Here is a 13,618-nt window from a genome sequence, read left to right as displayed (position 1 = left end):
ACCACTAGTATTTCTGTATATGTAATATATTGAGACTTCTGTTATATCTAATGATACATAATTTCTATATGTATCATAACCATTATTAGCTGAGCGTAACCAGCATAATTTCTTATGCATTCAGTAAAAGCTGTAAACTTGTCCTGTCCTAGTAATCTGTAGAATAATGGCATCAACCTTACCAGCAATATCTCATGAGTCAAATCGCTTTCAGTCTACGTTTTCTGCTTTGACCCCATTAAATGTTTTGTGTTTTTCATTGTGAAACAACAATGGTGCATACAAGTAAGTAGATCGACAGATTACTAGGACATTTCTTGCTTCATTACCAGTGCTTTTACTTGCTATGGTTTCCCATTATTGTATTAGGCTAGTTTGTTTGATTTATTTGATGTGGGCATTAACATTTTGTTGGGTGAACTTCTTGTCATATATGTTGTTGGCATGATGTACAGTACATTTTGTATTCCTAAATTCCTTTAAAATGGAATTTTACACAGTAAAATAAAGGTAAACTTTTGTAAATACAAGCATGTGAGTGACCAGTACACAATCTGGATGCTCAATCAAAGATCATGACCTTCAGCCTTAATATGCATTGTGGGTTAGTCACATAATCTCTTACAGTGTACGGTTATGTAATAGATGTGTCATGAGTTACAGAATGACCTGCCTTTATGCCACAATACAGTGCTATTAAGTTGTAAAAATCTTAACAATAACAACACTGATTCATAACTAAAACTATTAAAAATGGTTTTCATTAATTGAAATAAAGCTGAAATAAAATACAAATATTAGATGAAAAAAAAATTCAACTTAAAATATATAAATTAGAAATGTTGCCTTAGCTAGTAACATACGTTTAAGTTTTGTTACTTAAACTGGAATGAATATAAAATAAAGCTAAATAGAAATAAAAATGACAAAAGCACCTAACAAAATTACTAAAGCAAGCGTCATTTCTCATATTCTCTAGAAAACATCACGTGACCTTTTGTGAAGATATTAAAGTGACCATATGAAGGTTTAGCTAGTGGATACTTTTTTCTGGGATAATTTACCCAAAACGGCCTCTAGGATGTGCTGTGAACAGAAATATCAGTACAAAACATGCCTTAATACATCATCCCAAAGCCACATAATCCATAGATTGTAGTTAGAAAGCAGCAGTCTTAGTACAACCAAAAACACTGAAAGTGACCGTATGTGTTGGTATGTTTGTTATTGGTTTTTTTAGGATGCAAATGAGAGAACAGCTTATCCACAACAGCATGTTATTTCTGCTGCATCCAATTAACCTTCCACTAATCCATCGAGGAGGCTTGTGCAGCCAACAGTTGATCACGGTCAAATATAGGCTATCAAAGTGTGAAAAGTCTCTCTGCATGTGCTTGTGAGTATCAAAGTCGGCTAAAAGTAGAAACGATAAGAGTAATAATAATGGTACACAGCTACTTGTGTCCTGAAAGATATAGAAGTCGTCAGAACAAGAACAGGCATCAGTTGTGTTGAGAACTGTTATACTTATTCTTGGATGCAAATTTGTGTTGGAAAATGTACTGCATTGATTCCTCGGACAGTAAGATTACTGTTCAGCACATGTAACTGTGAAAGGGGAGGGAGGAGTAGAGAGAGAGAGACAGAGACTAAGGCGATTAGGAGGCTTCTCTTCTCATGCCAGTCAGAGCATTTCCGATGGAAGTCCTTCATTCTCACTTTGAGCTATTGGTGAATTCTCCAACAAGAGTTAGATTGGTTCACAGAGCAAGTCAAGTGGAGAAAAAATGGTGAAAAAAAACAAGCTTGGGTATGTATATGATAATCAGAATCCGAGGGTGGATAAAAGTACAACCGGTTCTTGAAGAGCAGTGGATATGATATGGAAAAGGTCTTTGACTGGTTCGAGTGGGTTTCTTCATTACTCGTGTCAATAACTGGAGTTTAGGATTACCATTCATTATGTGACAGTCTCATTCTGGATCCTACAAGATTTTTGTTTTTGTGTTCCACCAGTCGGGTAGTTAAATGGTGCTAATAACTGAAAATGGTGTTGCAGGAGTTGTACATCTGGTCAAAGATCACCAATATGGCACCAGTGTCAACCAAGCAAGAGGCTGGAACAATGAGTCCTTCATACAGAGCTCCAATTCTGTGGAGCCAACAGAGGACTCTTATTATGCAGATGATGAAGACCACCATCTTTATGATGATGATGATGATGATGATGACGACATCTACCAAGAGTTTGAGGAGTTGGACTTTTCTGAACTACCGGATAGCAAGAGCATTGTGTCAGACGATTCCTTCTACCCACCTGATGATTCGCTCAACTTTGAAAAATGCCCGAGTCCTGAGAGCCCCGAGCCACTCAGCTTCTTCAAAGCATGCTGTTCAAACAATGCCATCATCGTCAAAATCATGATAAGACAAGGTGTGACAGAGGAGGAGGTGCGAGAGGTGGACAAAAATAACAGAGTAAGTTTAGCTACGTTTAGCTCTTGAATGTTTAAAAGTGAAATGTGTACTTTCTATGCCACCAAACTGAATGATAGAAATTGTTTTTAAACATGTTCCCCAAACACTCTCACCCCCTATCATTGGTCAGACAAACAGAGAGTCCCGCCCCCGAACTCAAGCCATTGGTTGAATCAGTTTTGCTGGTCAAGGTGCTCAAAAAAAGTGTCTTACAGCGTTTACACTTTTCTAGGAAAGTCAAGCTACAAATGGCTTATAGTTCTCTCTGCATATTAGTCCTAGATTAGTATATTAACATCAAAAATAACACATTTCAGCTTTAAATATTATATTGATCTTTTATTTACAATTTCACAAATAAGACTAAGGATCAAACATCAGTTGTCACTTGCATCTGGCTTTTAGTTTTCATTTTAGCAGCACATATCAGTCAAAAGAATTCAATTTCAGGAACATACTCATGCATTGCAGGAATATCTCTATCATTACCATCCGTGCTTTGAGTTTTCTGAATACTGGAATAATAAACATATTACTTTCCAGGATCCATTCAGCTAAATCATGTGTTTAAAGAATACCATTCTTGACTAGGAGAAGGCCTTTCACTCCCCTTAGCCCTCAGAAGCTTACAGTTATGACAATGTGGGTGATAACAGTGTCATGTTTATGCAAGGCTATTATCATATCAAAGAGTCTTTAAGCATGCATGATCCACGCAGTGCTCCTCAGGGAATGAGCTCAGGCGCAAAGGCTGTCTCCTTCCTCCATAAATATCGACATTGCATGAGGCTGAGACTTTCAACCGTACATAAATATGTCATTAAAGGCAGAATCTATAAGGAAAGAAATCTAGCTTGGATGGCAGCTGTAAGCAAAACATGTGAATTCTTGACACATGGTGGAATTGTGTTGAGTCTAAAAATATTAGATTGTAGTTAGGATTTCATTAGTCTCCCATAGCCAGACCTTCAGAGTGATGGCAGAAGGTCTGGACTCTATCGCAGCTTTCATTGGCCAAAGACCACCAAAAAGGACGTTTGACTGACATGTAACGCAACCAATCACAGTTCGTTTTGTTCCACGTCATGTTTAGGGGCGTGAAAATGTGAAGTCGATGTCCCAGCAATAACAGACTGGCATGCATCTAATAAATTATTAATTCAAGAACGTTGTGCATGTTGACTGCAACAATGGAACCGCGAACCTCACCTACTTTTGAAAATCCAGTGTTTAGTTGATCCTGGTAAGCGTTCATTGTCACCGTTGTAAACACGATGGCATTTTTCTTCCATGAGGGGGTTTGGCATCATGGCATTTGTTTCTAGGCAGACCGTTAAAGAACATGACACACACATCTCCCGGACATCCTGTGAATTAAATCAACCAGATGACGACTTTGAAAATCCTGAAATGTTTCCAGTTAAGTGTGCCATATGCACCAGACGTTCAGCCAACGGTCCATAGGCATGACGTCTGAGGCTGAGACTAGGATTTCATTGACATGACACCCACCATTTTTTCAATATATTTAAATGGTTGGGTCATCAAGTCCAGGAGTTTAAAAACGGGTGTCCAGGGGGCTTCAAGGGGTCCATGGAAAAGTTCAGAGATAATAAAACTAATAAAATACTCGAATAGTAAAGCTAAAATACGTATTGTGTATGCCCAAATGGAACAACGACAAAAAAAGTTCTGTTCCCAAAAGATTCATGGCATTTCTAAGTCAAATCTTTGTCTTGACTTCATGTCCAGTTGTGTTGTGATCTACAGCTGAAATCTCATTGGTGCACCAGCCAGCTAAGCCCTGGAACAGACTGAAGTTTGAATGCAGCCCAAGCAGATCGTAATCATGCCTGAGCTTTTAAAAGGCTCTCCAAGACGTCAAAATACTGCAATGCTCTGCCTAGACAGGGATTTTTTCGGCATTTCATATGAGAGAAACCCTAATTTGTCCATTAAGCACAGAACTTATAATGTAAGAGTCTAGCTGCTGGCCATAAAAGTCTAAATTTGAATCTGCCACCCATTGTCATGCTAAATTATATGTGAAAATTGAGTTGACTTCCTTCCTCAATGAATCATTTGAACTCAAATTGCATTGACTACTGCAAAACGTGTCTGTCTTCCTAAAAATAGAGCCTATAATAAATGAAGCATCACCTATTGCCCCCCTCTTTTGTGCTTCTGCAGTCAATGGCACCATGTCGGTATTGAAAAAGATACTATGGTGCACTTTGCCGCTTGGTACAAGCATTGAATTTGTCAATAAACATCTTTAACTATTCATCCTTGCTGAATAGGACTGTACACTTGGCTTATGACTCACTCTTAACTTAGACGACACAGTTTGAAAACTCAATGTTCTAAATGCAAACAGAAACAACACATGTACAGAAACAAACGGTTACTCACACATGATAGAAAAGGCTCTTGTTTTCCCCACAGCAGCAGGCTCTGTGGCAGTAAAAGACATGTAGTCCTCCTTTAAGATGCTACAACCCATTTGCATGTAAATGTCTTTCAAATAACACAATCCCTGATAATTTGTTTAATACAAATCTTTTTCTATCGCCATTAGCACAGGGGAAATTATATGTGCAGCACAGTTTAACAACACCATTAAGTGCTAATATTTAATGATCCTGTTTAACAGTCTCGGCAATGTTCAACCTGTTTGCAGTGTTGATAATTAAACAGAAAAATACGAGATTTTTGGTTCAGGAAATCTGCTGTCTGTGGGGATGCACATTTGATAGCTTAATGTTTTATATTTCACCTTGGAGTTTGTATTCACCTTCCCTGTTGAACTTCTGTTGATCCTGAGAGGGGGAGCTTTAGGAGGTTATAGAGGCTTTCCTTCTCAATCATCTTACGACAGCGTGACATTTCGCCTCCCCGTAAGACTGTGCTGTGTAACCTGATGTGATCCCTATGAAGTGTCACTGGGATCTACCACTAGGTAGAAATTGCTACTTCTCATATATTACAGGCCGTTGACCTATTAATAACCTTTAATATTGAGAGATAAATGTAAAAATAAAACAAAAATTGGAGCCTTAATGGTGGCTAAGAGATATAGACGAGTCCTAAGTTATGTTTTAAAAAACAAATTGTTAATTTAGCTGCATATCGATTGAATTATAGCAATGATCATATTCAGTTTCTTGATATTCTGGAGCTAAGCACCATAAATGCCAACAGACAAGCGATCTGAGCCCAGAGGGAACTCCATACTAAATCTTAGCTAATAGTCTTTATGGGGCTTACCATCTGCCTGTAGTGCTCTATAATCACTCACAATCTGGAGACACACAAGAAAAGGGAGATGCTCTGTACTATTAAAGCAGTGCCTCTGACCTCATGCATTTGTTTTTATTTCCTCATAACCCTCACTCATCTGTGCTTTATATTTGCTGAATTCTTTTGTGATTTTACATATGCTGCATTCACAGAGCGGGCCTCTCCATGTCTGCACTGCATTTGTCTCTGTATGCTCATTTGTACAGCTTGTTATGCTCATTTGTTAGACATTACACAGAAGAATATTTTTATTCTCCATTTACAGCGTATTTAACTGTTTAATTTTTTCGATATGTTAAATTCTTTCTACTTAAAGGTGCAATATGTAAGATTTTTGCAGTAAAATACCCAAAAACCACTAGGCCAGTGTTATATATTTTGTTCACTTGAGTACTTACAATATCCCAAATGTTTCCAACTATTTGTAAATCGTGAGAAAATTGCAATTTTAACCAAGGCTCCGGGACGTGTGAGGAGTCACCTGTCAGTTGCGTCATACCCGCGTTAACCCTCGGTCTGCCTCAGTTTCCGGTTTTATTTTGTAGAAACCATGGAAACACTGAAGACGCTTTAGCATATTACACGTTTTAATAGACAAGGAAACAACTGTTTTGATATATTTATAGATAGAATACTCATTGTTTAAATCTAATTTTCTTGATTTTTTGCGAGTACCATGCTTTACCATGCCTCAGAGAAAAACACTATTTTGTGAAGTAGCTAACATAGCATAATCAGATGCAGCTTTATTTTAAATAACAGTAATACAGAATTTTCTCCATCATACAATACGTTTTAAAATGAATTGCATGCCATTTATCAACACAAGCCATCCAGCATTTAATATGATATTCTAAAATCGATCTATCTTACTGCAGTGTCTCAAACAAGTGTCTCACAGCAGCCACCGAGCGAACGCACATAGCATCTTAGTTATAACATCATTTTCAACACTCTCAAATGTATCTAATATGATAAACAGAGCTGCGTTACCTCATACTCATGACCGGAAAAGCGGAAGCGGCGCCGGCGACTGTGGCATAATAAAAGTTCTGCTGCTCGTGAGGCGTATGTTGCGCAATCGCTCCAGAGGCCTCGTTCAGCTCCCACAACACTCGGTCCTGCTCTGCTTCATACTACAGTAACGTTAATAATTGCATCCATGAACATGATTTCTTCCCGAGTCCTATCCCTATTCTTTTGCACCGTCCGTTAAGGTGAAGATTCCGCGCTCAGACCCCTTTCTGCTCCACGACATCAACGATGCTGATGAGTGTATGTGAACCGAATAGCCCCGCCCAATGACTTTGTCTGGTCATGAACCTCTGGAAAATCAGTGCTGGTGGGGGACTTGCTGGCAGCACACCGCCTGCTTTGATCAAGGCGGCTAAGCCGGAGTCGACCACTAGTCCATCCCTAGTCTTGCGAAGACGTATTTTAAAGAATCTATGCCATGAACTTTACATACTTCACATACTTTTGAAAATCCAACGTTTAGTTGATCCTAGTCTCGCGTAGCCAGACCTTCAGACTGATGGCAGAAGGTCTGGACTCTATCGCAGCTTTCATTGGCCAAAGACAGCCCAAAAGGACGTTTGACTGACATGTAATGCAACCAGTCACAGTTAATTTTGTTGATCCTGATAAGTGCTCATTGTCACAGTTGTAAGCTTGACAGCTTTCTTCTTCCACGAGGGGGTTTGGCGTCACGGCATCTTGGTTTCCAGATGGACCATTAAAGGATGCGACAAACACACATCTCCCAGAAATCCTGTAAAATTCAACCAATCAGATGATGACTTCGAAACCAATTTTCTGTGCCATATGCATCAGGCTTTCAGCCAACAGTTCATAGGCGTGACGTTTGAGGCTGAGACTACTCCAACCCCAGCTCCTCGACGGCCTTGAAAAGGACCAGAAATGATCTGGCTCCTTCTCAGGTAAGGTGGCAGAGTCCTCAGCGGGGTTTCGACCACTCTTCTGCATCTGAAGCGGCCAGGGAAATTGGCATCATCACAGTCATCCTCCTTGGACCCCCTAAATGAGACCAAATCACTTGCATCTGAAGAGGGGCATTGGTCTTTGCGGGTAAACTGCACCGGAGCCCTGCATGTGCCACATATGCCATTTTGCAACAATGCCGCAAGAAAATATACTCTTTTAAAGTGAGAAACTCGCTCAATCACTTGCTGGATGGCCACAAGGGAAAGGCGTTGGTCTCAGCCGAGATCGCTATCAGCGCTGCCAAGTCTGCTTCTGGTCTCTTCAAATGGCAAGCAGGTAGGCTTCTTCTTCGTCATCTTTCTAAGGTCTGCGAAGAGATGATCTTCGCTCTTGAAGGAGAAAGATTCTGATGAAATGGCACTCAGTGGCGGCTTATATAGGAAAATGGGCCCACCCATTTGGGCGCTCTGAGACACCATTGGTCTATGCAGTTGCACAGACATGATTCAATCAGGCTTCAGTATTTTCTGAGATAGGGTTTCCCCGTAGTGTCAGTTATCGACGCAATGTGAGTGAACCATTATCGAAAGGTAATGACAGTTCTGCAGTAGCAGTCTATGGAAGCCATGGAATAAAAGAGTAAAAAGGTCATTTTGAGTTTATATCTCACAATTCTGACTTTTTTCTCGCAATTTCAAGTTTATATCTCACAATTCTGAGAAGAAAAATCACAAATGCGAGAAAAAAGTCAAAACTGTAATAGGCTATAAAAATGTTATAGGTTTAAATGTTATCTATGTAACATGTTATGGGTTTAAATATTATTTCATGCTGTAACTAGGGCTAATACATCATGCCCCCTATGAACTGCATATATCAATATTATGTTGAGCTATTGTTTACACCAAATTCGTGCTTTAATAGTAGGGTAATAGTTGCAGGTTCAGTCCAGTCCAGTCTGTCCGCTTAATGGCTTGCAAACATAAATGTCTGCATTTAGCTTCAAATGGCGTCTTTGACCAAAGAAAGACCATCTTTTTTGCATTCCGAATCTGACATCCAGATTTCTCTTATTCTGTGGATTTTGCCATTTTTCTCCACTTGTTACCACTGTTTTTCTGACACCCCAACTCTGACGTCTGATCTCAGATGGTTTAGGAATCCACCTGACCTTCTGATTTTTCAGGGCTCAAGCATTTAAAGCGGCATAATAAACATATAGTTATATGTATACAACAGAACGTTATTGTCTGTTGATGCTATATATATTAATATATACATAGTTATCTTTCTTGGTGTGAACAGGCATTTACTCTCCACACCACTTTTACCGTTACCAGATAATGAACGGCGGTAGCACCAATGTATAGCAATACCATGACCTTTATGAAAGCAGTGGCACTCAGGGATTTATCATAAAAAAAAGCAAATAAATGGCGGCAGAGCCTAGCATTTATGTCATTTTTTCTGGCTTAACCAGACAATGGTGGGCTAGTGTACATAGCCTTTGCCAACATGATAGGCTATTTGCACTTTGTGTAAATAGACACTTGTTATTTTTATTGCACAGAAATTGCACATTTCACCTTTAAATACCCATAGAAATGTGCAATAGTTATATTGCAGTAATATTAACTACAGTATATCTTGCCAGTCTAATTATGCTTCAGCAAAACACCAATTGACACATTTACTCTAAAGATCAAGAGCTCGTCGACCTCATAAATAATACCACCAAACCCATGTCTTTCTGGATCTGGAAACTCACCCTCCAACAATCCCTGCCCTTAAATGAACTGCTATATAGCAGGGTTCAACCGCTTCAATGCCTCTGCAGTTTGCACGTTAAACACCTTCTTCTGCAGTAATGATGGACATTCAGGAAAATGACTGTGGAGATGACTCATATTTTTCCTCTCCACTGCTTAACAGACAGGTCTGATTGTGGCGTGTTACCAGGGCTATGTGGATGTGGTCATTGCACTTTCTCAGTGTCCATATGTGGACGTGAACTGGCAGGATAATGAAGGGAATACAGCTCTCATGACTGCTGCACAAGCAGGTAAGGGAAGTGACAGCAATTCATCTATTAAATGCAATAAAATTACGATCAATAACTCCCAGTACTCTCCCAGTAACAGAAGTAGTGAGAGATTTTTTTCTTAGTATTATGACATATCCGAGTGAAAGAGACTAATGAAAACAACTTGTAAGATAGTGTCTTGGCTTAGTTCGATGGTTGTTTTTTGGATGGCAGATCTGAATATGAGCTTGCAAGAAAGGGTCTAAATGATTGGAGTCTGGCATACACTAGAAGATCCAATTTATGCCAGACTTGACTTGAAATTTAAAAAATTTAAAGACTACGAATTTAAACATAGCCCAAACCTTAGGTATTAAACGCATAACTCCTGCATCATTTCTGTTAGACATGAATCACACATCAAATCATTTGTTCAGGAGAGATATTTTTCAAAGGAAATTGCATCTCAAAGGCTCAAACTTACTTTTTTCTCCCTTAAAAACACTTGAGTTAGAAAAAAAAATCCCCTATACAAAGAATGAATGAAGCAGCAGGTATACTGACGAGAATATCACAAACTTGTTCCAGTAAGCAGACCCCTAGCAACCTCATTGAGGGACACCTTCACAAATCTACTTTTAGATGGTTAGAACAGGTTAATACTGTTTATATAGTGTCTGTATTCCTGTACCGCAAACAGTAGAGCATGTTGCTAGCAATGTCAAGGTCATGGGTTTGATTCCCAGGGAATGCATAAACTCATATACTGTTGCTTTGGATAAAGGTGTCTGCCTAATGCATAAACGTAAATGTCTTCTTTATGTCTTTCCGAATTATAGGTCACAGTATGATTACCAACTACCTGCTGAACTATTTTCCCGGGCTTGACACTGAGCGCAGGAACTGCCACGGCTTCACTGCAATGATGAAAGCAGCCATGCAGGGTCGAGCCGAATGCGTGCGGTCTCTCATGATGACAGGTACAATATCAGCTGAAAAATGAATATGGCCTCCTGATTTAGTTCATGCAATAATCTTCCATTTTGTTCCTTCATGTAGGCATTAATTTTCCTTTTGTCTGATGTTTTTCTTTATGAAGGGGGAGACATTGAAGCAAGGGACTTTGGCCGTAAGCTGACTCCATGGGAATGGGCCATGTTCACGGGCCGCTACGAGACCGCCAAATTGATATCCCGACTGATGGAACAGCCATGTGCTGAACAGTTTTGTGACTCTTACCGCATGGAGTGGCCTATGCTAAGCGAACTGGTGACCCAATCAAAGGAGCCCAAGTCCTGCTGGAAGAAGTTCTCCGAGTGTGTCTGTAACTTGTTCTCCATCAGCATGAAGACCAACCCCGTAGATGAAGGCGTCATGGACTACATGGTGCGCATGACCACAGCGCTAGCCAGCCCACTCATAGCCACCGCCTGCCACACTGTGTGCCCGGGCAGCCCTCCGTGTGTTGGAAAACGTCGCCCTGCTGTACAGGACATCCTCCGCAGACAGCGTCTTGCTGAGCTGAAGAATCTGGGGCCTGATCGCTTCAACAACTACAAGCGGCTCTTCCAGAACTCCAGGGTGCTGCTGGTGCCGAAGAAGCAGGAACGGCGCGCCAGTCTGCAGCCACAGTTACTGCATAGCGTAGCGATGGCCTCCAGCGTGGCCCTGAGGAGAAGCAGTCTGCTGCCCCTACACATGATGCGCAGAAGCAGTGTGCGTCCTGGAATGGTGGTACCTAAAGTCATGCTGTGTAAAGCTCCTAGCCCCATGTACATGCCGGAGCGGCCGCCGCGCAGGGCTTCAAAAGACTCGTCACAACTACAGATCCCTAAATGGAGGTACAAAGCTCTGAAGGAGGAGAAGAAGAAAGCTGAAAAGATGGATAGGTTGAGAATCGGGAGGAAAAAGTGATGTGGCTTTTGATGCCTTAATGTTTTTTAAGGATGTTTTCCTCTGGGAAGGCTTGTGTTCTGTGTGAGGGTCAGCACAAATTGTACACTACTCTTTTAAGACTGCCATGGACTTCACTCCTCAGTTCTATAATCTTTAGTCTGATACATTATTTTTAAGTGATAATAATTCTAATTTACAGAATCACCTGACATAATGTTTATTTCATCTTTGAGCCAAGTCATACTTGAAATTTGATGCACAGAAATTTTTATTTCTGTTTTTTATATTGCTCTGAAATTTATGAAAGGGAGTGTTATATAGAGAAGCTATAATAAATAACATTATTATCAAGGACGTTCATAACACCGAAATAATGCAATAGACCATAGTCAGGTTAGACACCATATTGAATTTAACACAGATGAAGACGAGGCTGTAAGGGATAGACAGTCTTTGCAAGAACTGTATAAAGGTCCTAGATCACATAATTTTCACAACTCACAACATTTAAAACTGTTTTATGGTGTTTTTTCCCCCCTGGAAAGACATTCATGAGCTGAACAATTTGATTGTTGTTAAACAACAGTACAATCCATTGAACGCAATGTATTATGTCCCTCACAGACTCGTTTTCGTTCCTCTCAATAAAAAAAATGGCGCTACCCTGACTAACGTCTACAGTCTCTTATGTTCAGAGCCAGTGGGTGGAGCTTGATATCCAGCCCCGCCCCGGGCCGTATATGGGTGGAGCTTGAAGGTCCAGCCACACCCTAACCTTACCCCACCAAATAGGTCCAGCCAGAGCCGTTGAAAAACATATTTAACGGCTCTGGGTCCAGCGAGGGGGAGTTGGACATCATTTGCCTTTGCAGTGAGCACCACTCGTGTTCAAACCGGGTGACGAATTAATTTGATAATGAAATGAGATATTATTGACAAAAAAGTAAACTCTTTAAATAAGAAAACAGGGGTCTTTTTTCAGTTTGTAAAGAGAAACATATTTAAATCAGCTCAAATAGACAGTGCTAGAGAGAGCTCGTACTCGTAGTCACATATTGGTGGAGATTTGAAATATACGGTTTGTTATTAGACATGTCAGTGATAAATATGTCAAACTATAGCGTTAAAATCCTTTAATAACAAAGCAGTCAACGTTATAAGGGGTGCACCCGTACCAGCAATGCAGAGTGTTGGGCAGTAAACTTCCAGTAGGGGTCAGTATTACATCTAGTCAGTTAAGGTAAGGTTCTCAAAACACACAATCCAGACATGTGGCCATTTCCGCTCTCAAAATGCATTTCTTTAATATTCGTATCTAACGACACGGTCTTACACACTTACATTAGCAATAAAATCAACACTCACATCATAACATCACCACATTTCTATGCATCAAACTGAGCTGTAGATGGATTAATAATCTTATTACGCATTAGCATTGATGAGATTGAAATGAATGGACGTGGAGGGCTTGGTGTTTCAGAGCTGTAGGCATGATATGTCGTTTAGCGCCTGTCACACTTTTTTATACTGCAGACTGGTTCTCAGGACAAAGTGAGAAGCACATACCCTGTCAATGTCAAAATAACTCTCTGTGGGGAAAATGGTAATGAAACAGTCGTGATGAAACCCTAACAGGAGCTCGCAGCTTGCCCGCCTAGCCTCTGATAGCTATCTAGGAATTCTATCAAAAATACAATAAATTGAAAACTCACGCCAGTACAAGGTAACAGAAATCTCTTATGTGTTAGTGCTGATGTCTAGAACACAATAAATGCTGTTGACTAAATCAATACAAAATACATAGAAAAATCAGTGCTGTTAAAGTGTTGAAAGCATCTTTTTAAATAAAAAAATAAAGTGGTTTGGATGTAATACAAGTGGATATATATATATATATATTTTAAAACAAACCTGGCAATAAAGTGCATGCCAATGTCAGATCTTCCCTAAGAATACCTCGATATAGGAAGAAAT

General features: G+C 39.9%; 2 protein-coding genes across 2 annotated transcripts in view; one reads left to right on the top strand and one right to left on the bottom strand.

Moving 5' to 3' along the window:
• rgs20 (regulator of G protein signaling 20) overlaps positions 1-13,618 on the bottom strand; it is a 192,292-nt gene that overhangs the window by 36,682 nt on the left and 141,992 nt on the right. The window lies entirely within an intron of this gene.
• Positions 1,349-13,511, top strand: ankrd33bb (ankyrin repeat domain 33Bb). The gene is made up of 4 exons (XM_051883201.1): positions 1,349-2,478; positions 9,655-9,784; positions 10,585-10,725; positions 10,845-13,511. The coding sequence occupies exons 1-4, from the start codon at positions 2,029-2,031 to the stop codon at positions 11,657-11,659; spliced, it is 1,536 nt and encodes a 511-aa protein (XP_051739161.1). The 5' UTR covers positions 1,349-2,028; the 3' UTR covers positions 11,660-13,511.

Source organism: Ctenopharyngodon idella, chromosome 2, assembly GCF_019924925.1.
Source record: "Ctenopharyngodon idella isolate HZGC_01 chromosome 2, HZGC01, whole genome shotgun sequence".
NCBI classification, from domain to species: Eukaryota; Metazoa; Chordata; class Actinopteri; order Cypriniformes; family Xenocyprididae; genus Ctenopharyngodon; species Ctenopharyngodon idella.
Note: the sequence above shows the minus strand (reverse complement) of the source record. Positions and strands in the feature narration are given on the sequence as shown.

Bases quoted from the DNA above. Each gene is read 5' to 3' on its own strand.
- ankrd33bb (XM_051883201.1), top strand. From the start codon at position 2,029: ATGGTGCTAATAACTGAAAATGGTGTTGCAGGAGTTGTACATCTGGTC. The intron at 2,479-9,654 runs GTAAGTTTAGCT...ACTGCTTAACAG, and splicing joins AGGTGGACAAAAATAACAGA to ACAGGTCTGATTGTGGCGTG. The intron at 10,726-10,844 runs GTACAATATCAG...TTCTTTATGAAG, and splicing joins GCGGTCTCTCATGATGACAG to GGGGAGACATTGAAGCAAGG.